The 26,433-nt window shown below is 47.9% G+C and overlaps 1 protein-coding gene across 1 annotated transcript in view; it reads left to right on the plus strand.

The window, feature by feature from the left end:
• Window positions 1–26,433, plus strand: part of MEGF8 (multiple EGF like domains 8) — a 1,665,761-nt gene that overhangs the window by 953,103 nt on the left and 686,225 nt on the right. The window contains exons 22-23 of the mRNA XM_069640964.1: window positions 16,459–16,643; window positions 17,226–17,436. Coding sequence (XP_069497065.1) covers window positions 16,459–16,643; window positions 17,226–17,436 — 396 coding nt within the window. The remainder of the gene's footprint in view (window positions 1–16,458; window positions 16,644–17,225; window positions 17,437–26,433) is intronic.

Genomic DNA, 26,433 nt, shown 5'->3' on the forward strand with positions numbered 1-26,433 from the left:
CTTTTCTTTGAAACTTTCTTTCCTCGAACTTCAACATCTGGACGCTGTTGCTCCGACTCGTGTGTGCATGTCTCCACTTCCTCTCGCGCTGCAACGACTATACTTTCATGATAAGCACATCCATCACTCACTGAGGCTCCATCGACTCGCTGAAACATAGAACTTTCATTAGTATGTATAATAATATTGAAAACACAAAATGTACTTGGGGACCAATACCCATACGTACATCTCAATAGCAAAACACGAATGAACGCATTGTGTAGAACATTCAAACGACAATAGTTCACGCATTGTTGATCTAGTTAGATTGAACTGTCAAGATCCATACCTCGGGCTCCGCATAGACTTCCATTGATGATATTATTGAAGATGAGGCTTCAGCAACTCCCTGAAACACAGTAATTGCATTAGTATGGTTTTGTATTTTGTTTAAAAGAACATAAACTTTCTGCAGGCGTCAACGGCTCATCTAAATAGACCTGCACAAATGATCAGTTGTCTAAAATAAATAATGGATATCTAAATATGATTCGATTTGCTCCATCGTTGGAAGTGTCACCACCCAGAGATCTGCATCAACTACTAGGGGTGATGTTCTTGTTGAAGAAGCTCCGTCAGCTCCCTGAAACATAGTACTTGCGTTAATAAAGAAGGAAGTATAGCGGATGTAATCACGTCATTTGATATCGCATGATTGATCTGTCAGTATCCATACCTCGAAATGCATAAGAACATCAAGGGACGCTGTAACTGCGGTGCACACTTCTGCAAGCTGTTGCGCCGACCCGTAACTGCATGCTCCCCCTTCCTCTTGGACTAATGCTCCATCGACTCCCTGAAACATAGGACTTTCATTAGTAATGAACACAATATTGAAAAAAGAAGACACATAGGAGGGCGACGACAGAAGGACATACCAATGGCTAAAAACGAAAGAAACATTGTGTGTAACAATCACGCTACAAGAATGCAAGATCTGATGATCTCCATCGATGGAACTGTCCGGAAACGTACCTCGAGCATCTGAGTGACATCTACGGTTGTCGTCAATGCGTTGGACTCCTCAGCATCTCCCTGAAAGACAGTACTTGCATTATTTTGGATAACAATAATTATAACTGAAAACAAAGACTAGAGGACGAGTACTGTGGTGTACCATTAGGTAAAATAATTACACGATCAATTAAAACTATTGATTTACATGCCTAAAACAAGTCAGTGTCAGAATAGCTAAGTAAGATTACCCGATAGGCGCTTGAAGTGGCTGATGACTGCAATAACGACACGGATGGAGAATCTTCAGCCTTCATATTGAGTGGATACATAAATGGGGAAATTATTGTTAGCTAATGCTACACACTACCGCAATGCCGAGAGATAAATACGTAAACTTGACTCACCAGTGGAGGGATGTGGACGAATAGAGTGGGAATAGCGGTTGAGAGCAATTTTCGCCTCGCTCGCGGTGTTTTCGTCCTTATTAGCAATGATGTGGAGTACATGTCTGGGCTAAAGTGCCTGCTGCAGATGCGGTATCGATCACCCCTCTTGTCCGCAAAGACTTCTAGGACTCTACTTTCTATCTCAGAGGCTGGATATCCGCAATATCGGACCCATTCTCTTATCTGATCTATTGTCTTAGGGAAAACATGCATTATAGTACCTTCAGATTTGTTATGGGTCTTCGAAGGGCAACCGCCAATGGAACAGGCAGGCATTATGGAAAGTTCTGAAAAGTAAAGATCAACAATTCTCTATGAATACCAATGTGTTAAAACATTAAATGACACATAAAAGGTTCAATGCAAGGTCCGTTTTGGTTCTTGGAACTATACACGTTATTCACATGCGGATAAGTATTTCAATAACTTTCAAAAAATAGAAAAAGTAATTTGACTAAACTCAGAACATGTGACTAGTTCCTTGCATGTACTGTCGTGAACGAAAAGAAAACATGGATGCAATTTGATGACTACTAGCAAATAGATATAAATTAAAAAATTGGACGCAAAATGATTATGGTACATGGACTTACCTTGACGAACAAACAGTTAGATGCAGGGATCAGAGTAGTTTCTTGTCGTAGAACAGGGAGCAGTTCACAGGTTGCAAACTGACGAGTTTGCTCAAAGTGGTCACGGAAGTTCACAGAGACGAAGAGCAGATAACCAGCACCTTCACGGGTTGACTAGCAAAGCGCAAAGAAGTTCTCATTAGAAATATGAAGTGGGTTATAAAGAATTCGAAACAGGGGTGTGTTTGTGAATGAATGACGTGTATATGTCGTGGCATTATGCGGTCTGCAGGGGGCCGTCCAGCGTGAGGGGGGATGCTTGGCAGGAGACACGGGGTCTGTAGGTAGACATGGGAACAACAACCCATGCTCTATAGACCACTTTGAAGTGTACATGGTCTTTGGCACCTCTTGGCCTTTATCGCTCCCTGACAGCTCCACTTGCCAGCACAAGTACCCCGGTGCGAACTGCCTTTGATAGGGCGGGGGGTGGATCGGGGCGGTGGTCGTGCAGACAAGACACAGGAAGACTCGTGAATGGAGACACACTTATGTGGATTGCAGGGGGCCGTCCAGCGTGAGGGGGGATGCTTGGCAGGAGACACGGGGTCTGTAGGTAGACATGGGAACAACAACCCATGCTCTATAGACCACTTTGAAGTGTACATGGTCTTTGGCACCTCTTGGCCTTTATCGCTCCCGGACAGCTCCACTTGCCAGCACAAGTACCCCGGTGCGAACTGCCTTTGATAGGGCGGGGGGTGGATCGGGGGCGGTGGTCGTGCAGACAAGACCAGTTTGCCGCAGGGCCTCACCAAGGAGAGGCCATCTAACTGAATGTAAGAGGATGGCTGCAGGATCTACTACATGGAATGCAGGGGGGTGAGTTTATAAATACCTCACCCTCCCAGGAGAATATACACTAGATTCATTTAAAAAATCAAAACAACCATTGTTAAAATATATGTTGGGCTTTATTTTAGATTTTAATTAAACATAAATAATAAACATTACACATTGTAAAGTTGAGGTTGCAGCACATCGAGGGAAAATCCGCGGTATTGTCCACTGTCACTGGGGAAATGTTGTCTAATGGCAAGTACCGCACAGGCAGGTATTACTCTCCGAACGCGGTGTCCGAGCCTCCCGTGAAGCCACCAAGTGAAGCAACGATAGGCCACCAGCCTGTACCACCTGTGAAAAAAAAAGATGCAAACTGTATTAAACTGACCAAACTTTCTTATCAATGTCGATTCAGGTAACACATGTCATTTTTCTTAGAAAAAAATTATATCTAGAAAATGCACTATATGGAACAAATTTACATGCGTTCGAATGATATGTAAATGTAATTTTATATGTGGGAGACGACCATGAAATAGTGGTGGCATCACTGACATCACAAACAGAGTATACTTACTCGTTACTCGGATTACGCGGACGAACAGTGCCGCGAAGTTCGTGCATAAGCACCATCATCATCCTCAACACGGTCCGTGAGAGGCAGGCTTCCCTGAACTCTGGCAGCTCGGTGATGCATTGCGGACTTTGCTCGCCTTCCTGCAGACTTTGCTCGCTTTCCGAAATGTAGGCCAAGCACCCGGAATTTTCACGGCAGCAGCAGTTCTCCTCCTCAGTTGGCATTAGCTCGCACCGATTGCACGTGCACCAGGTGGAGACGCCGTCCATGCGACATGGTCCAGGCTCTTCATCCGTTGACTGGTCCTCCCAACTGCCGTCCGAATCCCCATCGTTTTCGCGTGCTTGACTTTCCAGTAGTTCTTCCTCGGTGTACTCGGGCTCGTACATATACGGCATTATTGTGGCCATTGTGCGGTAAAGATAGTAAAATAATTTACAGAGATGGTACAGGTGTTCACACGGGCTACAAGCGGCGAAGGTAGCTGACCAGAGCACTGAAACGAGTCACAGAATACTCAAAGTAACACAGAGAGAGGAATGGAATCGAAAATCTGCTGCTGTGTGTTGTGAAACGGTCTGTTTATACTTATTGGGGAAAGAGGCGTCCTGCCATTTCCATGGCAACACGTCAATAGCTGAGGCGCAGCGATTGTTGACACGAGACGTGCTTGAAATGGGCAGTACGCGTCTGCTGATGTCAGGCTCAGGGGCGGGGGATTTGATTTAGTGCCGCAAAGGCAGGTGAGCCAGGTCGATGCGGCGGAATGATAGGATTATCACAAAATGGAGGCTGATTTCGAGTGCGATAATGGGCGAAAAGTCGGGTAAGGTCCATAGGAAAGTTTCCTACGATCTACCGATTTATGCTTACAAACACATGGCCGACCCGTAGGGACAATAAAAAAAAAGTCCCGGAACTATCCTTTAAGGACGCCATAGAGATCGTGCCGTCCAACGAGGTAAACAAGGGTATTTATTTAACCTACTTCCTTGTACCAAAAAAACATAATCTACCTATGCACCCAGTGTTAGACTTATTCCCTGCAAACACTTATGTAAAGCCACAAAAATTCAGTGAGACAACGCTACAAGAGGTAATCCCCTTGCTAAATCAGGGAGACTAGATGCCTATTTTCATATTTCAATGTTCCCAGTGCACAGAAAACTCTTGCGTTTCAAAATAGCAAACCAGCACTACCAATTGAAGGTGCTACCCTTCGGAATAGCGTCAGCTCCAAGGGTATTCACCAAGGTATTGGCGGTAGTGACAACACACCTACGCACGGAGGAAATCGCAGTATACCCAACGTAAGCTGCAATCGCATAAGAAATTTTGCAGTGGGGAAGGTAGGGAGGGAGCGATATGGAATATGTGGTCGGACCATCCCATCAAAAGAACGTTACCAGGTAAGAGAGTAATTTGTTCTTCGAGGGGATTGGGTCCTCCGACGTATTCCATTGACAGTAATCACCACAGCTGTGCTGCTTCGGAAAACTTTGTGTCGATGACGTCGATGCGCCGTCCCCGAGGACCTCCTCCGACGGCCGACGTCACCCGATGTGATAAGTAGGACGCACAACGCCCGTAGCCTCCGTTCCGTTTTTTCCGCGAACGTGTTCGCTTAGTGAATCTCGGTACACCTCGACTCTTTGGAGTTTCTGTTGTATTCTTCTTGTTTCTTTGAACCTGTTCGGTTTTTGTGAAAAGCCTGTTCGTGACGATGTCTACCTCGTCTTCAACCCCGCGTCCGGGCTTCAAGAAATGCGGGGACTCTGGGTCCAAGATGCCGGTAACAGACTCGCACGACGCCTGCCTCTGGTGCCTTGGGGAGGCCTACGACACGGACGACCTTGTCGACTGCCAGTCGTTCACGGCCAAGGCCTTGCGGGAGCGCAAGTAGAAGTTGTCGGTAGGTAGGGTGTCTAAGCCCCGGAAGTCAAGGTCTATGGGGCTTTCGACAGATGATTCGAGGGACGACTCTCCGCCTCATCGTCGGAGGTCCAGTGGGTCTCCTTCCAGGAGTCGGTCTCGCCACTTCTCTGCCTCTTCGAGGCATTCCCGGAAGCGCCAGCATCGGTCGCCTTCCCCGTCCTCTTCCGAGGACTCCGCCCGTCGGCGTGTCGCTTATCCCACCATGCAAGCGACACCGGAGGAATGGGCTTCCTTTGGGAAGAAGATGTTAGCGATTCTCGGATCGCAGGGCCACCGGTCCGTCCACGCCTCCGAGTGGGGTCGGTCGTGATCGGTCAAGAGACACCGCTTGCACGCATTCGGGCTCGGGTGGTCGGCACGGTTCGCGGGAGAGGTCCCGCTCGGACAATGGTAACCGTTCTCGCCATGCCCGTTCCAGGTCCCGTTCCTCGACGCGCTCGAGACCGCGTGATCCTGTGCAGTCTTCGAGGAGAACGTCGACGCCTGTGGCGCCGAGGTTGTCGACGACCTCTCTCGAGGCTCCGCCTCCGAGGGGGTCGTCGACGCTGTCGGCGCCTAGGTCGTCAAAGGTCACGGTTGGAGCTCTGGCTTCGAGGCCTGTGTCGACGGCGCCGATGCTGACAGCGCTGCGGCTGACGTCGATGCCGTTTCGCTCGAATTCAACGCCGATTCTCTCGACGCCGGCGCCGACTCCTTCGTTGCCCTCGACGCCTTTCGAGGCGGTGGTGTCGGAGGGGCCCCGTGGCACAGGGGTAGCCCCTAGAAAGTCTCTGGCTAAGGTCAGGCATAACTTTGGTCCCCAGGTGTCTTCCTCTCACCGCCTGGAGTACATTTCAGAGGGTGATGAGGGCTCTGATGAGGGCTTGGTTTCGGTTACAGTGCCAGATGAGCTTCTCTCGGGCCATAGCCAATTTAATGACCTAAGGCAGACACTGCATGATGCCAGTGGACTGGACACCTCTCCGGAGATGGAGTTTTGTAGGCCTGAGCCTGGCACGCATGCCGATTCTTCGTACCGGCGCCTTATGTCTCGGGTCACCGAGTACTTGGGATGGTCGGCTCCCCAAGGGGAGTTTGTTCAGGATGATCTCACGGACATCCTCGATCTTGGTCCCCCCACTGACCCGGTACTGCCGTTTCATATGGCTCTGCAGAGAAGGGTGGCGGCGGCTTGGACTGCTCCGGAGAGTCTCCCGGCAGTGGGCAAGTCTTTGTCGCGAAAATACCGTCCAACCAGTAGCGACCCCTGCTACTTGTCCAGGCGCCCCACTCCGGAGAGTTTGGTGGTGCAGGCGGCTACGGCCCCAGCAAAGCAGGCGTCGTATCCTACCATCCCTCCGGATAGGGACGACAAACGTTTTGATGGCTGGGCGAAGAAAGTGTTTTCTTCAGGGTGTATGGCGCTTCAGACGGCCAACTCCGTATGTGCTCGTTTCACACACACACTCTCTGGAACTGTGTTGCATTAGCGGCTGAACATATTCCCGAAGGGGACGAACTGGATGGTTTCCTTGCTATGGTTCAGGATGGCAAGGATGCCATGTGTGAGGCCGCTCAGTCGGGTTTGGACATGGCAGATTGTGTCAGCCGGTCCATGGCGGCGAGCACCGTAATACGCAGGTTTGTGTGGTTGCGGAAGTCGGGGTTCGCTCCTGATGTGCAGTCCCGGCTCCTCAACATGCCCTTTGACGGTGAACATCTTTTTGGGAGCAAGGCTGACGAGAGCCTTGAGAGGTTGCAGACCTCCAAAGCTGCAGCGAAGTCGTTGGGCGCTGCAGTTCGACAACCTCCGCCTTTTCGTCCTAGGGAACAACAATGGAGGGGAGGTTCCTTTCGCTATTACTCGTCCTTCAGTAAAGCGAGAGGAGCTGTCAGTCAAAGAGGCCACCGTAAGAGTGCCAGAAGTGGAAAACAGGATACTCGAGGTGCCAAGGCCGCTCAGGCAGTTGCCTCTTTGCCCTCAGGCAACGCCGCAGCTGCTACCACTCAGTCATGAGGCCATTGTTAGGCAGAAACCTGTGCAGTTCCCTTAGGGAACACTGCAAAAGATTTAAGACTACAGGTGTTGGCAGTAAACCCACTTGGTAGCAGTCTGCACCACCCATATTTACCTGGTAGCTGTGGCTGAGCAGTTAGACAGTATGCAAAGTATACACAATAGGTACCCAGATACAATAATACAAGCAAACACTGACCAGAGCTTTGGTATCAAAGTATATAATTATTTATTTAAAAACACACGGTTTGAAACACTCCAGCACTCTTGTTGTAAAATATTCTAAACACAGTTACGATTGTAATATATACACCCCTTTTCCCTTATCAGATAAGTCACAGTAAACACCACTTATTTTCATACAGAGGTGAGCGCTTAACTAGATGGCACTCCAATAAGTTTGTGAGAAAGGGAGGGAAAAAGACAGAATATGGAAAGGTACACCACTCTAAGGTTCAGGAACACTGTTAGCAAGGCAGAAGAGCAAAAGTCACTGGTGAGCCAAAGTCCAAAGGCTGGGCCCACTCTTAGAGAGAGCAGAGCACAAATGCGCCCAAGATCACACAGTTACACTAGGTTTTGAAAGTCTTGCAGAGGGTTCAAAAAGAGTTTAGAGAGGCTTAGGAAAGTTTAGCCAGGGTGTCCCAGGCTTACCCAGGTTCGAAAGCCGGGGATTAAATCTACCCCGTACAGTCGGTAGCAAGGGAAGCCAAGCGGGACACGGTACCTTAAGTGGGAAGGATCCTCCAGCGGTGGCAGTTGTTCCTGGTAGTGGGTGCAAGTTGTGTCGTCGTCCAGGGGAAGAGAAGATCTCGACTTGGAGGAAAGATGAAGGTCGTTGCACTATCAGGGAAGAAACCAGCCGTGGAGTTTTCCAGTTAAAGGTGGTACCTTTGTTTCGCGGTCGTGGTAAAACGTGGTATCCCAGTTGCCGGGGTGCTTGGCACAGGCAAGGTGGCCACGAGGTACGTCGGGAAGGCGAAAAGACGGTGAAACTGGTTATCCCCACCAGTCAAAGGAAGAAGACTCTCCGGTGGGAGATCTCCTCTGTCGTTGGGAAAAGTGGTGAGACGGTCCAGCAGGGCTCCACCGGTGGTGGCGTCGTGGCAGGTCGGCTCAGCTTCTCCCTCGTCGGATTCTTAGGTCCTGTGGCGACTTCTGAAGTTCCAGTCCCCAAAGCCCTGCTTTTATGCAGAAAACCCCCATTCACTCAGCCTAGCTGTCACTCAAACATGCGAAGTGGTGAGCCGCCCGGCTCACCACTTGGGCCAATCAAGACAGAGTGCGACTTGGGTTGCCTAGGCAACTCAGTCCAGGATGCCTAAATCCCCCTCAACCCCTCCTAAATACCCCAGACAGAGTGGCACCACTTTGGAGGGCTTCTGTGGAGAAGCCCGCCAAAAAGTGGAACAAAGGGCTCGACTTGGGTTGGAGTCACAGAAGAGAACACAAACGCCATTTTAGAATCAAGTTTTGGCAAAAAATACCAACCGGAGAATTAATATTAATTAAAGAAACCGGCGGTATGCTCGAGGCTACCGTAAATAAATAAAGATAGTAGCCTAAAACAATGGGAAATCCCATAGGAAAATATTCGCGGTTCAATATAAAAAGTAGTATCTACTGCCACCAGCCAAAACTCGATCAGGGGGACGGTGACGTGCCCCCTCGACTAACAGACCCTGGGCCAATCGAATTGCCCCAGCCAGTATGTCCACAATATGATGGTTTGTACTGGTTCTGTTCAGAATTTAAGACTAGTAAAGTCAATGGTGACTTTACATGCCCTGGGAGACAGTAGTCAGTCCCAGGGTATGGAGTCTGTACTGGGGGGTCACTATGACACCCCTGTGTCACTGCACTGAGGGTGCTGTGTAACACACATGACAAAAACACATGAAGCCCTATGGAGTAAAAGACCCCATAGCCCATTAAACACATCTAGATTCAAAGAAACACACTCAAATCATGCCCAAGAGTGAGGGTAAAAGAGTCTCACTCTTGGCAGGAGAAAAGATAAACCCCAAAAATCCAGCAAAGCTGCTGGGAGACTCACTAGGTTAGGAAATTCAGCCTAAACAGAGAATTCTCCCTAACAGCCATGTCCCATGGTTCGCCGGTTGGGGGAAGGCTGGCGCAGCATCTTGTAGAGTGGCGTGCCATTACTTCAGATGTGTGGGTTCTGGAGATCATAACCCACGGCTACTGTCTTCATTTTCGGCAGAGGCCTCACGATAATCCACCTGGGAACCTCTCTTTGAAGAGTCTGGATCCGCTCCTTGCGCAGTAAATTCAAGCGCTGCTGGAGAAGGGCGCCATAGAACTGGTGCCCGTAGCGGAGAGGAACAAGGGATGGTATTCCCCTTATTTTTTATTTCGAAGAAAGACGGGGGATTGAGACCCATCATGGACTTGCGCGGTTTGAACTAACTCCTCAGGAAGGACAAGTTCAAGATGGTTACTCTTTCAAGTCCTCGAGGCCCTTCAACTTCAGGACTGTTTGGTGTCTCTCGACCTCAAGGACGCTTACTTCCATGTGCCGATCCATCCCAAGCACAAGAAGTTCCTGAGGTTCTCGGTTGGCCACTCGCACTTTCAGTTTTGGGTCCTGCTGTTCGGATTGACCTCCGCGCCGAGGGTTTTCACCAAGCTCATGGTGGCGGTGGCAGCGCATCTCAGGAAAGGGGGGATTCACGTCTACCCCTACCTGGACGATTGGTTGATCAGGGGGTGCTCTCCCGAGCAAGCCCTGGATCATCTGTCCGTCTCCTGCCACTCCCTTCACAAGCTGTGCTTCTCCCTCAATTTAAAGAAGTCCCATTTGACGCCAACACAGCGCCTCCAGTACATCGGAGCAGTGCTCGACACATCCCTGGGGCTGTTTTTTCCTCCCCAGGTGAGGGCACTTCACATTCAGCAGATGGTGCACAAGTTTCAACTTGCCCAGACGCTCGCGGCGTTCGAGTTCTTGAGGTTGCTTGGCCTCATGGCATCCTGCATTCTTCTGGTGCCAGAGGCTCGTCTGCGGATGAGATCTTTGCAGTGGGCACTCAAGATGCAGTGGTCGCACTCTTCCGGCAGGATGTCGGACCCTGTTCAGGTGCCGCCCTCGGTCGCCCAGGACCTTCTGTGGTGGGCTGTCGAAGGCAATCTGATGAATGGGGCCCCGTTTTGGCTTCCCTGGCTGGAGGTGACGATCGTGACGGACGCATCCCTCGCGGGATGGGGAGCTCATGCCAACGAGTTGACAGTCAGCTGTCGTTGGTCTCTATCGGAGTCCAGACTCCATATCAATCTGTTGGAGCTGAGGGCCGTCAGGCTAGCCCTGAAGGCAACGGACAACACGTTGGCATGCACTACCTCAACAAAAAGGGGGGGCAGGGTCACTTCCTCTGTGCAGGGAGGCGATGCAGCTCGAGTTCGGGGCCATCCAGCAGGAAGTTTTGATCTCGGCTGTTCATCTGGCCGGAGACGACAACGAGACGGCGGATGCTCTGAGCAGGCAGAGCACGATCTCACGAGTGGGAGCTGGCTCAAGAGATTCTCCTGGAGATCTTCGCCCTTTGGGGGATCCCTCAAGTGGATCTGTTCGCCTCCAGTTTCAACCGGAAGTGCAAAAGGTTCTGCTTGCAGGGATTTCCTCCAAAAGTAGCCTTAGGAGACGCGTTCGTGGTGGAGTGGTCATTCCCACTGCTGTACGCGTTTCCTCCAGTCCCCGTCATCCCGAAAGTACTGCAGAGGTTACGGAGGTTCTGTTCCCGGATGATCCTCATTGCTTCGGCGTGGGCCCGGAGGACGTGGTACCCGGATCTTCTCGACTTGTTCATCTGCCCTCCATGCCGTCTTCCCTACCGAGACGATCTGCTCTCACGGGAGGTGGTTCAGGTTCTCCATCCAGAGGTCAGATCCCTCAACCTTCACGCTTGGCTTCTGAAAGGTTGAGGTATAAGAATTGGAACCTCCCTGAAGACGTGTTGGAGGTGTTACTCTCGGCCGGACGGCCGGCAACAAAGTCTCTGTACTGTTGGCGTAAATTCTGCGACTGGTGCAGAGTTAAGAATGTGGATCCTGTTGAGTGTGACATTCCCATGGTTTTGTCTTTTTTACTTTCCTAGGCCCACAGGGGCTTGCAAGTGGATACCATTAAAGGTTACCTGGCGGCGCTGTCCATAATTAAGCACTCATCTGAAGAATGTTCCTATTTTAAGATTCCTTTAATTTCTCAATTTTTGAAAGGGCTCACTAATGTGTTCCCTCCGTCACCTTTTCTGGTGCCCGGTTGGGATTTGAACCTTGTTCTTAAGTTTCTTATGGGTGCTCCGTTTGAGCCTTTGCATTCTTGCTCTTTGAGACTGTTAACTCTTAAAACTGTGTTTTTGGTTGCGGTTACTTCCGCTTGCAGAGTGAGTGAGTTACAGGCACTTTCAGTTAAGCCACCCTTCACTGTGTTTCATAAGGACAGGGTTGTCCTTCGAGTTTGTCCTTCCTTTCTTCCGAAGGTGGTTTCGGAATTTCATTTGGGCCAGAAGGTTGTTCTTCCGGCATTCTATCCTCCTCCGCATCCTGGTAAGGAAGAGGAGAGGCTCCATAGGCTTGATCCTAGGAGAGCGTTGAGCTTTTATATTTCACGCATGTCCCGGGTCAGAGTGGACGATCAACTCTTCATTGGTTACGCTGGAAAGCGTTTGGGACCAGCTGTGACGAAACAGACTTTGTCTCGTTGGATTATTTTGGCTATCTCTGACTGTTGCCGCTTGGCGGGTAAGGACCCACCGGCTGGCTTGCGGGCCCATTCTACCAGGGGTATGGCTACATCTACTGCCCTACAGAGAGGTGTTCATATTCGTAACATCTGTGATGCCGCCACCTGGTATTCAGTACATAGTTTTGTACGTCGCTACTCCCTCGATTCCATCCAAGGACAGGATCTGGCCTTTCGCAAGGCAAACCTTTATTCCGCAATTTGATTGGGAATGCTACATTTGTGTTCTAAATTCTTTTCCCACCTCCTTGCTTTGGTACTGCTTTGGGAGTTTGTCAAAGATATGGAATACGTCGGAGGACCCAATCCCCTCGAAGAACAAATTACTCTCTTACCTGGTAACGTTCTTTTGATGGGATGGTCCGACCACATATTCCCTATCGCTCCCTCCCTACCTTCCCCGCTGCAAAATTTCTTCTGCGATTGCAGCTTACGTTTCCGCAAGGCCTTGTGTGTCTGACTTTCAGAAGACTGGTGTCACACGTGCTGGGGGGAAAGAACTACAACTGAGGCTACGGGCGTCGTGCGTCCTACTTATCACATCGGGTGACGTAGGCCGTCGGAGGAGGTCCTCGGGGACGGCGCATCGACGCAGACGCCGAACATTTTCCAAAGCAGCACAGCTGTGGTGATTACTGTCAAAGATAAGGAATATGTCGTAGGACCATCCCATCGAAGGAACGTTATCCGGTAAGGGAGTAACTTGTTCATCTGGACTACTGGCTGATCACGGGGGAAACACCCCATCTTTGCAAACAAAACACGCAAAGAACCATAAACCTTCTCTTCCAATTGGGTTTCTCAATAAACGAGAAAAAGTCGAGCCTTGCGCCAAGCACAACAAAACAGTTCCTACACGTCCGAGGTTCTATCCTAAATTTATTATTTCAAATTCCATGTGAACCAATCCATTGAACTACCGGCCTTCTTTCAGAATCCAACTAGCTCATCTGGGGTAAAACTCCATACACTGGATGTGAGGAGGGCGGCGGTCCTTTGTGTAAACGAGACGAGACCGCTTAGAAAACAGACCAACCGTTTGTCTACGTAGCACCAGGCAGAGAGGTAGACCGCATTTCCAAGAATGTCATCTCCAGATGGATAGTCTGATGTATGCAACTGTGCTATTCATTATCAAACAAAACACTGCCTTTCACACCAAGAGCTCACTCCACAAGGAGCACAGGAGCTACTCTGGCCTTTATCGCAAATGTCCCCTTAGACAGCATTTGCAAAGCAGCTACTTGGAGCTCAGTAAACACTTTCACTCAGCACTACTGCATTGACACCCATTCCAAAGCAGATACACAGGTGGGGCAAGCGGTTCTAAAACATCTATTTGCTGCTGCTCCTTCTCACAACCCACCCCCTTCTCCTAACACTGCTAGCTAATCTATGCAAAGCATGTGATCTAAGCAGGTTCCACAACATTCAGAAGGTATATATTACTCATCGTAACTGTATTTCTGATGCTTGTATCTGCTTAGATTTACATGTGCCCGCCCTTCCTGCCCTGGGAGAAGGTGCGTAGATGTTATCAGCTTCTCTGATATTTATCTGCTTGGATACACCTGTACTCACGATACACTTAATGCTAATTGATGTCAGAAACAAAACAATCTGAGTGACCTCGACGCGTGAAGGACCATGGGTACAGTGTTTGTGTTTGAAAAGTTTATTTTGACAGAACAGTATCCATTAAACACAAGCATAAAATATCACATCGAAAAAATACATTGATCTCTAAAATGACGCAGTATACAATATAATTCATAACCATACATAGAATTTCACAATAAAACAATTAATTAGTCGTCTAAAATACAAAAATGATCAATACAATTCAGACCCACACATTACAGAGTAGTTTATAATACAGAAGCACACCTTTTTATAGCTCCCCTTCTCAATGATATTGCAGCCTTCAGGTATGATAGCAGAGCCCAAGCTGAACATTTTGTTTCTGCCTATATTGACCCAGGTCAGTGCTTCTCAGCACTTGCAGAATGGTTCGCACTCAGATAATACCATATCCGGGACAGAACATGATCAAATGAGCCAAATCTTCAAGGGGGCGGCGGGGGGCACCACAGACGGGGCAGCTTGGATCGTCCGAGTAGCCGGTCCATTTTGCCACATTCCCCCTCAAGCACAGGTAATCAGAACAAGCCCTGGAAATAAACCGACTGTGATGACCCACCCTGGCCCAAGTGAGATACAGCTGGATAGCGGACAAACCACTAATAAGCTGATGATACGCGTCAGCCGGCGAGGGCTGCACTGCATTAGTATGAATTGCTAGTAGTTCCCTGATTAACACATTCTTGGAAGAATGTACTTCTCTGACTTGAAACAGGCTGGTGGCAGGGAGCATAAACGCCAAACTTACCCTGGACAGGTACTCACTTACAAATTTGAGCCAGAGTATCTTCTGCCAAAAATCCATGCTCAAAGTTGCTTTAATTATAAAATGGCACAGCGAAGCTTTAGGATTGCCCCATATTCTAGGCCATAGTAAACCAGGGTCAGCTGCCCACTCGTCCTCCAGGAAGGACATCCCCCAGTTCTCTATGTACAGATGCACAGGAAGATGAACCGGGGAGACCCAATAGCCTCTTAAAGTAGTGGTTTGAACCCCCCAAACTGCTGCTCCATAAAGAGAAGCTGCCTTGACCTGCATGGAGTAGACCTTGAGTGCTAATTCCAGATGTTGACCCTTACACCTGGAGGTGTAAGCGATAGAGACCTCCCAGATATTGTCAGAGTGGACGTCACACTAGGGATAGTATTACTGGCACGCCCTGTCGACGTCCCTTTTCGAGTTTCGAAAACAACAACTGTAATGCTCTGCAACTTGCACTAGATGTCGGCTTATACATAGCATTTGAATCTAAGCAGATAAAAGCATCAGAAATATGATTACAGTGAGTAATGTATCCAATATAAAAAAGGGGCTGGAACTGTCTAGTCCCAGTCCACATCCCTTGGTGCCAGAGAGACTGCTGCTGGGTGATGATTGTTATTGCATGGAGGAGGGTTTGGGGTGGGGGGTTTATAGTGCGAGAAAACAGGCAGACTGCACATTTTCTGGGGCATGGCATTTTTTATTCAAATAAAGGGCAACACCAATGTGATGTCTGCACAAATGCGCCTCGCCCTGTCCATGTAAGAACAGTCAGCAAGTAAATGTTTCCTTACTGTGGCATTGCATGTTTTACTGGCGTTGAGAGCAAATTCAATATGAGTATTATTACAAGGTGGTGTGTAAGTTGGGCAAACATTTGTGCAGCCAGCCATAACATATCATATGTTCTTCCTGTGGCAGGAGATTCTTACTGGAATTACAATAAAAAGCCAACAACACAATGTTTGTGCATGGGGATACTGCTCGAGCCAGCATCATGAACATGCTTGCTTATGGTATCATTACTGTGCCTAATATTGCTGACCAAGTAGAGTTGGCTGGTACATTTGGGTACCCAGAGCCAGACACTGTTTCTTTGCAAGGTGAACGATTTAAGGTTTGATCAATTACACATACTTATCTCTTTCACATAGTACAGAGGTCTGCAACCTTTGGCTCTCCAAATGCTTTGTACTGCAAACTGCAACCCCACAACCCCCATCAGTCCAACTCTGCATATTCAATGGTGACGGATCATGAAAGTTGTAGTTCAAAACATCTGGAGAGCTGAAGGTTGCAGACCCCTGACCCAATGCATTTTGTCCCTGTAGCAGCATTATCATCATGTGCATTGCGAATGCATGCTTGTCCTGGCCTGCCTGTGCTTTGTTGCCAAGCTTAGTGGTGGGGTAACAATCAGATTGGCTTGCAGGAGGGCCTCTACGTTTTGTGTTTTGCCACTGGCACTGTCATCCCCTTATAAAGGAGAGGGCTTCCTGTTAATGGCACCCTATATGGAAGTGGAGCAGATGCGGCGGGGGAGGGGAGAATCTACTTTCAGACATCACATTGATTGCTACTTACAGGCAAATGTGTATGCTCTTGAACAGTCAGATGCTGTCACTGATCTGGACAGGATATCCCTACCTATTCCAAGTCCACAGTTGTCCAGATGCACCGATTCCACATTGATGTTTTCTTTAATGTCTATTGCTCCATTAAGACTCTTATGTTTGTGGTGGGGGGAAACATGCTGGTATTGCAAAATTATATGAAGGCCCATCGCCTCTACCATTTGGATGGTTATGGAAGCTTTATAGTATCCAGCGTGGGGCCGGCTCTACCTATCCTATTCGTGTAACGGCATGAGATATATTTCTGTTTTACTTGACGCTTCTTTAACGCACTTGTTCCACTATTGCAGCTGCTACAATGAGTGCTCACATGGGCGTTGCAGTGGGCCTGCTGACTACACCTGTGTGTGTGACCTTGGATGGACGACAGACGTGTCCAACGTAAATGAGAGTGGTGTGGAGTGCGGCACGGACTGCGGCTGTCACTTCCATAGTTTCTGCTCACAAGGACCAGCGTCCTGCGATGCATGTCAGGGTAAGTGTCATGATTGGAGGCGAAAGCGCTGGATTTACTTGTGGGATTGGCAGTACAGATGATTTCATGTTGTCTCTACGTAGCCTGCATGAGTAGCAGTTGTTAAAGTGGGGCGAGCACTTAATTTTAGTCACAGTTTTGGTATACGTAGGATAGTTTAGGATTGCAAGTATAGGATATTTTACACTGTGAGGAGAGTTGCGCCCAGTACCAGGCAGCACTGTCCAAATAACACCATCTCAGAACCAGAGGACATAGTCCTGAAAGAGAATCCCAACAGAGTATCCTAAAGTATCACAGCACAGCCACCTGGAGAGCACTAGAACAGACCAAGCACAGGTTCCAAGAGAGGTGTATAGCTCAGTGAAGAAGAGCAGTTTCCGAACTGATTTGATAAGCAGCCTAAAAGCACAATCTTTGCAGTATCCAAACGGTATCCGAGTTAGAATGGTCCATTAAGGGGGCAGTGCCCTAGTGCAGTGTAGTGTATCAGGAAGCACTGTAGCTCAGCACCTTGCACAACAGACCAGATACCATACCTGAGCACACAGCACTAGTAACACTGCTCTCTTTTCTCTACAGATTGGACAATGGGTGATCGCTGTCAGTTCTGCCAACCTGGAAGTTATGGCAATGCCACATTAAAGGATGGCTGCCAGCAATGTGCATGCAATGGGCACGGCTTAGCGTCATTGGGGTTCTGCGATGTGGACACAGGGGTATGCTACTGCACAGACAACACCGAAGGGGAACACTGTGAACGGTGCATTCCAGGTTACTATGGCAACCCTAGGTGAGTGAACCAGCCCCTCAGGTTGCACCCTCCACTGGGAGTGTTGCAATCGATATTCATAGTTTTCCTCTGTCCTCAATTTCACTTTTTCATCTTTTTTAACACACCTCTCAGTGAAGTTTGTGTCCGTTTTCAATACAGGTTTGTCTTGTTTAATGCCCTCATGATGATGTCTCAGTGGTCAGGGTGTGGCCTTTAAGTGGCTTGTGTAGTCTGCACAAACTCCTTGTCTCATAGGGCAGGGCTGGCTGAAGATGTGACAGGACTTGTGGGGTGATTTTAAAAGTGTATTTGGGGGGAACCTTTGCCCAGAAAGTTTGAGGCGCTTACATTATAATGGAGACTAAGGAATGCAGCAAGGATGTTATTAGCTGCGTATCATCATGGGACATTCAGTCAGCGGGGAGCTGAAACACTAAATGTCCACTGAAAAGCTATTAGACACTTTTTATCAGGCAGGGGCTAATGTAAATGAAACTGCAATAATATGCATCAAGGTGATAATAACACTGCTGGATGATGCAAGAGGCTCAAGTAAGGTCGCCTGTAGTGTGCATGCTCCAAACCTCATATTTAATGTCCTGAACTTAAAGGAGAAGTTCGCTGAAAGGTTTTATTGTCTCGATCTTTCGGGCATGTATATTTAAGCATACTGTAATCGATCCTAAAAATAATTCTTGTGCATCTTGTCTTGGTTTTCCTCACTTTTACACCTGCGGAAACAGGTTGGCTGCCGCCATCTTGTGCTAATCTTATCAGTTGATGCATTGCCCTAAATTCAAGTGCCCTTGTGGCAAGAATACAGATCACTGCCCCTCAAACTGACATCCCTATTCCAAACGATATGCTCCACCTATTTTCATTATGTTCATGGCCAGCGTAGCCAAACGTGTCCCGTCATCACCTACGCCATAACTTTACTTAACACATAACCAGGAAGATAAACACACACATCCTCTCACAGCGCGTACCTTTTCTTTCTTGTCCCAAATCGGAGAGCAAAACATTTATTTTTAAGAAAACATCAATAGTCTGCAATATAACAAGTGCTTTTGTTTTGCAATGAATGCTCACGAGAGAACATAAAGTGCACAAAATGAACTCAATATTTTTGCAATACAAGTTATAGCTAGCAAACATTGCATGCTTTGAATGTTCTTTATAACTTCCTCATGACACGGCATTTGCGATACGATCGATCAATCCATGTACTCCAATTCTTGTGTGTCCTTATGTTACACCAGCAAAACCTTCTAATGACGCACATGGTGTTCCGTTCATGAGAAGATATGGATTTGTTGCACTTTTAAGCGCAGCGCTTTCGCTTAAGCACGTTTTTACATCCTAAACGCGGACAGGTTGCTCCTTATTGCTGGTACCGCTAAAGGGCAGATTGGTCCCTGTCAGTCATCCCTCATAACGGTTATGAAATCGTTGATGATTATCCACCAATGTTGATTGAAAAATCCATCCGACGGTAGCTGGTAACTATGGCATGTGCAGAATGGTACAATATAGCTTTGTAGATAACAGAAAAAAAGAATATATATTTAGTAGCCGTTCCCTAATCTAATATAACAAGTTACCATTTAATTCAAACCGGATGAAACCTAATCTTAAACGCAAACCACACAGAATTAACACAGACATGACAACATGGGGAAGTAGTTGAGACCACAAAGTGCCTGAAAGGTTAGCGCTTTGACGTAGGTATAGCTCCTAATAGGATGGGGAACTAGATGCACCTGTTTAACATAGCGGGATCTATCAGAAAAGAAGGACACAGATAGTAACGTTTTCTGTTGAACCACAGACCAATGGCATTCTGATGAAAGTGGTAAGATTAGTGATCGGAAAGAGAACCAAAACCCCCAACTCCCACTTTATGATGCACAAGGATGCAAGTGTGACAGCACACCAGGATATCCCAGGGGACAAAGCGGTGTAGATATCATTAGCCTGCATACAGGTTGTGGCTGCGGGAATTTGAAGACTAATCATCACAATATGGTCGATCTAACAACCCATAAGTCTGCACAGAATATATTGGTGGGCAATGCCAGTAAGCAATACGTCCAAAAAATGAATACCTCTATTCACACCTCTTTAAACTAAACACAAATAACAATCCTTCTTAGACAGATAAACCAACCGTGAGTTACGCACTCATTCAACATAACATACTGGTAAAATCGCACATTCGCACCTTGCTGAATTAGTCATTATGCACACAGTACGCATGCTGTTTTTAATCGCACACATATTATGTATAGTTGAGCTTACATAATTTCAGTAAGTTCCATTCTGTCGTTGCCACAGTGAGTAAACGCTCCGAACAACAGATCGCAGAAATGGAAACTACATTTTCGTATGTCCACTTTCAATATAGTAAATGATCATTTTTTTGTGGGTATTTGACACATTGTGTCCTTCGAACAGTTGCTGGGTTTAGCTCAAGGCAAAATAACAATAGCAGCCTGTGTTCAGTGATTGAAGCCAGAGACGGGTAGGTGAATGCCACACAAAAACAAAACTGAACAAGACGCTGCTTCAGGCAAGGTGTTCAGAAAACCTAGGATAGTTACAAACAGCTATGTAAAATATGTTTTGCGACAGGAACGTAAGAACAATCCAGAAAATGTGTTGCTGTTACCTCTGGGGATATATCATCTCTGTAAGAAAATGTAATCTAGACCCCACCTCTCCTTCGTCCAGCACTGTTTCATGCCACAAGGCATACCCATACTCCTAGTGACCTATATACCTACCACTGTTCATTACTATGTCATTGTTCCACTCTTGAATCATTTGTTTGCTACTTACACTTCTGGCATATATTGCACGTATCTTACTATAATTCATGCATGTACCTTCATGCTCCCTTGCACGCCTGAAGCAGCCCTCTCTACCATCATGCGAGACAGGGTGACATTGCATGCTCATACTAAATAGGTCTCAGTGGTTTCATTATCATGTCAAGTTGCCACACGACGCACGAGGTGAACGTTTGTCGTTTGTACCGCACATTCGAATGGATTGTCCCCTCCAACGTATTCCACATCTTGACATGTAATGTCCACAGCGGTGCACTTCTGAAACTTTTTCAGCAGAGGGCGTCCTGCGTCGATGACGTTGGGTCGATGTCCCTCGAAGGTCTACATCGAGGGCGACATCACCGAATGTTATAAATAGGACACATGGCACCTGTAGCTTCAGTTCTGTTTTTTCCGTGAACGTGTTGCTTCGTGAAACTCAGTGCGCCTCCTGTGTTTCATCATTGAGATGTCTTTTTCTCCAACCCCTCCGACTCTGCGGTCTGGCTTCAAAACTTGCCGGAACTGCAAGTTGAAAATGTCGATCACCAACTGGCATCGCATTTGTTTGTGGTGCTTGGGCGAGAGTTACGACACTGACAACTGTTCAAAATGCCAGTCACTAACTGCAAGCCCTTGCGGGAGTGTAAGGGGAAGCTCCAGGTAGGTAGGGGCTCTAAGCTCAGTAAGTCCCATAAATCCAAGTCGAAATCCAAAGTGGTGTCCACCAACGACGCAAGGGGCGACTCTCCGTGTCGGGAGGAGGCCCGGGGTTCTCCGTCCCAGAGTGGTTCCCGCCATTCTTATTCCTCGTTGTGGCATTCCAGGAAGCGCTGTCACCGGTCGCCTTCCCCGGCCTCCTTGGAGGATGGAGCCGCGAGGAAAGTGGCATGCCCGATGAAGTCATCGATTCCGGAGGAATAGGCTGCCTTTAAGGAGCAAATGTTGGTGCTATTTCAGTCCCAGGGCACGGGTCCGGTCGCGCCTTCTAACGAAGTCAGCCAGCATCGGGCTAGTTCCGTGACTCGCACGCCTTCGGACTCGGGTCCGTGCCTCGCATAGGGGACCTTCAAGGTCCCGTTCGAACAAGGCAATAGGCTTCTAGGTCCTTGTCCCCAGCGACACCGCTGCAACCTACTAAGGGCTCGATGGTGCCGTCCAACTTGGACGTCGATGCTTTGCCATCTCATCAGCCCACGGCGCTGTTGGAACCAGTGTCGACGTCAAAGCCTTCATCGCTCACGACGCCAAGGTTGTTGACGCTCTCGACGTCGAAGCCTTCGGCGCTCTCGACGCCTTTGGGGTTTTTGCCTACAATTTGCCATTGGAGTTCCCCGATGTGGTGGATCCTCCTAGGAAGGATACTGGACTCCAGGCCCTCTTCTGTCCCCAGGCCATGGTTTCAACTCCCTCTGGACGACATTTATGAAGAGGAAGAAAGGTCTGATTTTGAGGACCCTGGTGAACTTGATGTGGCTCCAATGTTTTCTGGAGACAGTCAATTGGAGGAGTTGAGGCAAACCCTCCATGATGCCAGTGGGTTGGACACTTCTCCGGAAGTGGAATTTGGTAGGCCTGAGCATGGGGCTCATGCTGAGTCTTCATACAGGAGGAGGCTCATGGCTAGGGCTAGGGTCTCGGAGTATCTGGGCTTGTCCGGTCTTCCTGAAGACTTTGTGTAGGATGATCTAATGGACATCTTAGATCAAGGTCAGTCCTCTGACCCGGTGTTACCGTTTCATCTCACCTTACAAAAAAGGGTGGCAGCTGCTTGGCAGTCCCCGGAATCTCTTCCGGCTGTTAATAAATCTTTGACAAAAAAGTACTGCCCTTTTGTTAGCGACCAGAGCTATTTATCCACTCACCCCACTCCTGGTCCAGGCGGCTACAGCCACTTTGAGGCAGGCGGCGTACCCTACCATCCCTCCGGATAGGGATGACAAGCACTTTGACGGTTGGGCTCAGAAGGTATTTTCTGTGGGGAATATGGCATTGAAATCGGCCAACTCCACTTGTGCCTTGGCAAGGTTCTTACACACTCTGTGGAACTGTTTCTTTAGCGCTGAGCATATTCCGAGGGGGTAGAAAGGGATGGCTTCCTGGCTCTCGCGCGAATCCCTTCAATCGGGGTTGGATAAGGCAGACAGTGTTAGCCGGTCCATGGCTGCGAGCACCATTATACGCAGATTTGCGTGGTTGCAGAAGTCGGGTTTTGCTCTGGATGTGCAAAGCCGTCTTCTGAACATGCCCTTTGATGGCGCTCAGTTGTTTGGCAACAAGGCTGACGAGAACCTTGAGAGGTTGCAGACCTCAAAAGCTGAGGCAAAATCTTTAAGCGCGGCTGTGCGTGAACCCCCTTTTTTTCGTCCTAGGGGACAGCAGTGGAAGGGAGGTTCTTTTCCCAAGGTGAGGGCTCATCACATTGTGCAGATGGTGGACAAGTTTCAACAGGCCCAGAATCTCCCGGCTTTCGAATTCTTAAGGTTCTGCTCAAGAGAATTTCCTCCAAGAGGAGCTTTAGGAGACGCGTTAGTAGTGGATTGGTCATTCCCACTGATGTACGTGTTTCCTCCAGTCCCTGTCATTCCTCAAGTGTTGCAGAGGTTACGGAGGTTTGGTTCCCACATGATCCTCATTGTTCCGGATTGGGCCAGGCGAGCGTGGTACCCGGACCTTCTAGAAATGTCCATCTGCCCTCCACGCCGTCTTCCCTACCGAGAGTATCTGCTCTTGCTCGAGGAAAGCTGAGGGGGCAGGTTCTCCATCCAGAGGTCAAGACTCTCAACCTTCACGCTTGGTATCTGAAAGGTTGAGGTATAAGGATTGGGACCTCCCGGATGACTTGCTGGAGGTGTTGCTTTCGGCCAGGCGGCCTGCAACAAAATCCCTGTCCCGTTGGCTTAAGTTCTGCGACTGGTGCAGAGGTCACAGTGTGGATCTTTTTCAGTGCTCCATTCCTATAGTTTTGTCTATTTGCTTTCTTTGGCCCACAGGTGCCTTCAAGTTGGTACCATTAAGGTTACCCCCCGGCGCGGTCTATATGTAAGCGCTCGTCTGAAGAATGTTCTTGCTTTAAGATTCCTTTGATTTCTCAATTTCTTAAAGGACTGACTAATGTGTTTCCGCCATCTCCTATCCAGGTGCCGGTTTGGGATTTAAATTTGGTTTTGAAATTTCTCATGGGTGCTCCGTTTGAACCTTTGCACTCTTGTCCTTTGAGATTATTGTCCATCAAGACAGTGTTCTTGTTTGTGGTTACTTCTGCTCGCAGAGTGAGTGAATTGCAGGCACTTTCCTCTAAGCCACCCTTTACTGTGTTCCACAAGGACAGGTTATTACTTAAGGTACGTCCGTCCTTTCTACCTAAGGTAGTTTCTGAATTTCATTTGAGTCAGAAGGTGATTCTTCTTTCGTTCTATCCTACTCCTGATCCTGCTAAAGATGAGGAGCAACTCCATAGGTTGGATCCTAGGAGAGCTTTCAGCTTTTACATTTCTAGGATATCCAGGGTCAGAGTGGACAATCAACTCTTTGTAGGATATGCTGGACACTGATTGGGCCAGTCTGTTACAAAACAGACCTTGTCCAGGTGGATTATCCTCACCATTACAGAGTGTTAGCGTTTGGCGAGTAAGGACCTTCAGTGGGATGTTCCTATTCAGAATATTTGTGATGCTGCTACTTGGGCTTCGCTCCACACCTTTTTTGAGCATTGCTCCCTGGATACAGTCCATGGTCAGCATATGGCCTTTGGGAAGGCTGTTCTTTATTCCGCAATCTAATTGGCCACTCTAAATTCTTTTCCCTCCTCCATTTACTGGTAATGCTTTGGGAGTCTGTCAAAGATGTGGAATACATTGGAGAACACAATCCATTCGTAGAACAAGTTACTTACCAACTGGTAACGTTCTTTCGACTGGATGTTCCTCCAACGTATTTCACATCGCCCTCCCAGCCTGCCCCTCTGGATAATTTCCTATGCGATTGTAGCTTACATTTGCACTAGGCTATGTAAAGTCAAGCAAGCATGAGACTGGTACCACACGTTCTGAGGGAAAAAACTTAAACTGACCGCTACGGGTGCCGTGCGTCCTATTTATAACATCCGGTGACGTCGCCCTCGACGGAGGCCTTCAAGGGACATCAACCCGACGTCATCGACGCAGTACGCCCTCTGCTGAAAAAGTTTCCGAAGTGCACAGCTGTGGACATTACATGTCAAAGATGTGGAACACGTTGGAGAAACATCCAGTCGAAAGAACGTTACCAGTTGGTAAGTAACTTGTTCTTCTACAACAAAATTCAATTTCAAAGTGCCACAAGCCGAAATGGGAACGCAGGTTGGTGAAAAATAATTCCAAAACGGTAAGTTACATTCATGCTCCGACTAGGCCTTGTGCTAATCGGCCATGCTTCTACATAGGGGATGGAAGGAGGGACCTATGGGTGTACACGTGTTGGAGTAGACTGTTGAGATGGATTTCTAAACTCTGACCTAATGGGCAGAAGCTTAGGAAGCCACCCTCAGTTTAGTGAAACAGAGGAACTTTCTGGACAAGTCAGACCAATCTAGGTAGCTTTGCAGGCAGTCAAGACTAAGTTTCAGGAGGGAGGGGTGATCAGAAGCCCACAATGTGCACACACAGCAACGAACCACGAATTACGAAGTGTGTATGAAAGATATCTATACATTTATTGTCGACCGGACGAATGGACACTAGTAAACTTTAGTTATTTGAAAATGGTTACCACACACAATACAGCATATATACAATACGTTTCCTAATGCGACAAATGAGGAAAACACAGCCACTACCTGTAAAGATAAGGATGGTAACACACTAGGAGCATTAGACAATTCTTCAGTCATTCCCTAACTTTCTAGTCCAGCCCTAAGAAGTGGGGATCCTTGTGCTCAGCAGTACAGTTGTGCGTAAAAGAGCACAATCGCGCGGGTGAAGCAAAAAGCAGGTCTTCTTGGGAAGGCTGTAGCAAGTCAGGAAGGGGCTTTAGGCGATGAAGAATTGGTTCCCACTATTCGGGTAGGATCTGCCCTTGGCGGCAGAACAGTTTTCAAATGGTGAGAATAGCTAGTGAGCGCAGGCTAACCCAGCGAAGATTGAATACCTTTACGGGATATTTGTGCAGAATATCCCCTAAAGGTATCATATACCCTTATATGCATATACCTTTTAAATTGCATATCACTCTTTCTCCCACCCACCTGGGCAGTCCAGCACCGAAATGCTAGTGCAATTCTCTTCTGAACAAGAGTACCAACAGCAATCCCAGACACATGTCTTCTAGACAGAGGATAAGCAATATAAATGAAGCAAACGTAAAAGAAATACATTAATGCACCATAAACCTGATTATATTGGCGTAGATTATCTAGCATTGAAATTGCAAGTGTAATACCATTTTATTGTTTCTGTACAATGTCCAAACATTGGGGAATATATTAAAAATATGAATGTGAGCAGATTTTGAAGACAGCTACAAATCATTTAAATCTGTAAGTCAACTTTTCAACAAGTTGCAATTTTGGAGGCCGAGGCTTGTTTGCTATTTTCTGTGGCATTGTATGTGTTCTGGGAACAAAATTGGGAGCCATTCCATGAGTATGCATGGCCAACACAGTCAATGACAGATCTTTCAGAAATTCAAAATCCATTTTCTGGTAGATTGGCTTGGCCACCGATTGTTTGCTTCGTTTTGTAAAGGCCATGAGGTATCCCGAAAGCTCCTGCAGTTTTCGCTTGTTCCCTCCCAACGTTCTCATTGTGCGCAAGTACAGCTAGTCTTGTTCTGGCCTTCATACCGTCTATGCCGAAATGCAACCTTTTGGGCCTGTACTTTAGGCACATGTTGTGGAACACCTCAAAATCTCCAGTATGGCAGAATTTGGCGAGTCCCTTCAGGTCTATTGAAAGCGTTTTATCGTACACGGTCTTCTCAAGTGGTGTGTGTGGGGGGGGGGGGAAACATGGCACCAACCACTTCTTCTTCTTGCGTTCCTGCTCCATCGATAAAGGTCCATGTGCACATTCGTGCAAATGTTCGTTGTGTCTCCATGAGTGTATGTTTGAACAATGGCGCATCAATGAACGCTATTTTTCAAGTGGAATTTCTACAGATCCATCACAATTTTTGGAGCTCCACCAAAGATGGTTGCTGATAGACT

This window comes from Ambystoma mexicanum, chromosome 1q (genome assembly GCF_040938575.1).
Source record: "Ambystoma mexicanum isolate Mex_15411 chromosome 1q, UKY_AmexF1_1, whole genome shotgun sequence".
Taxonomy (NCBI): Eukaryota; Metazoa; Chordata; class Amphibia; order Caudata; family Ambystomatidae; genus Ambystoma; species Ambystoma mexicanum.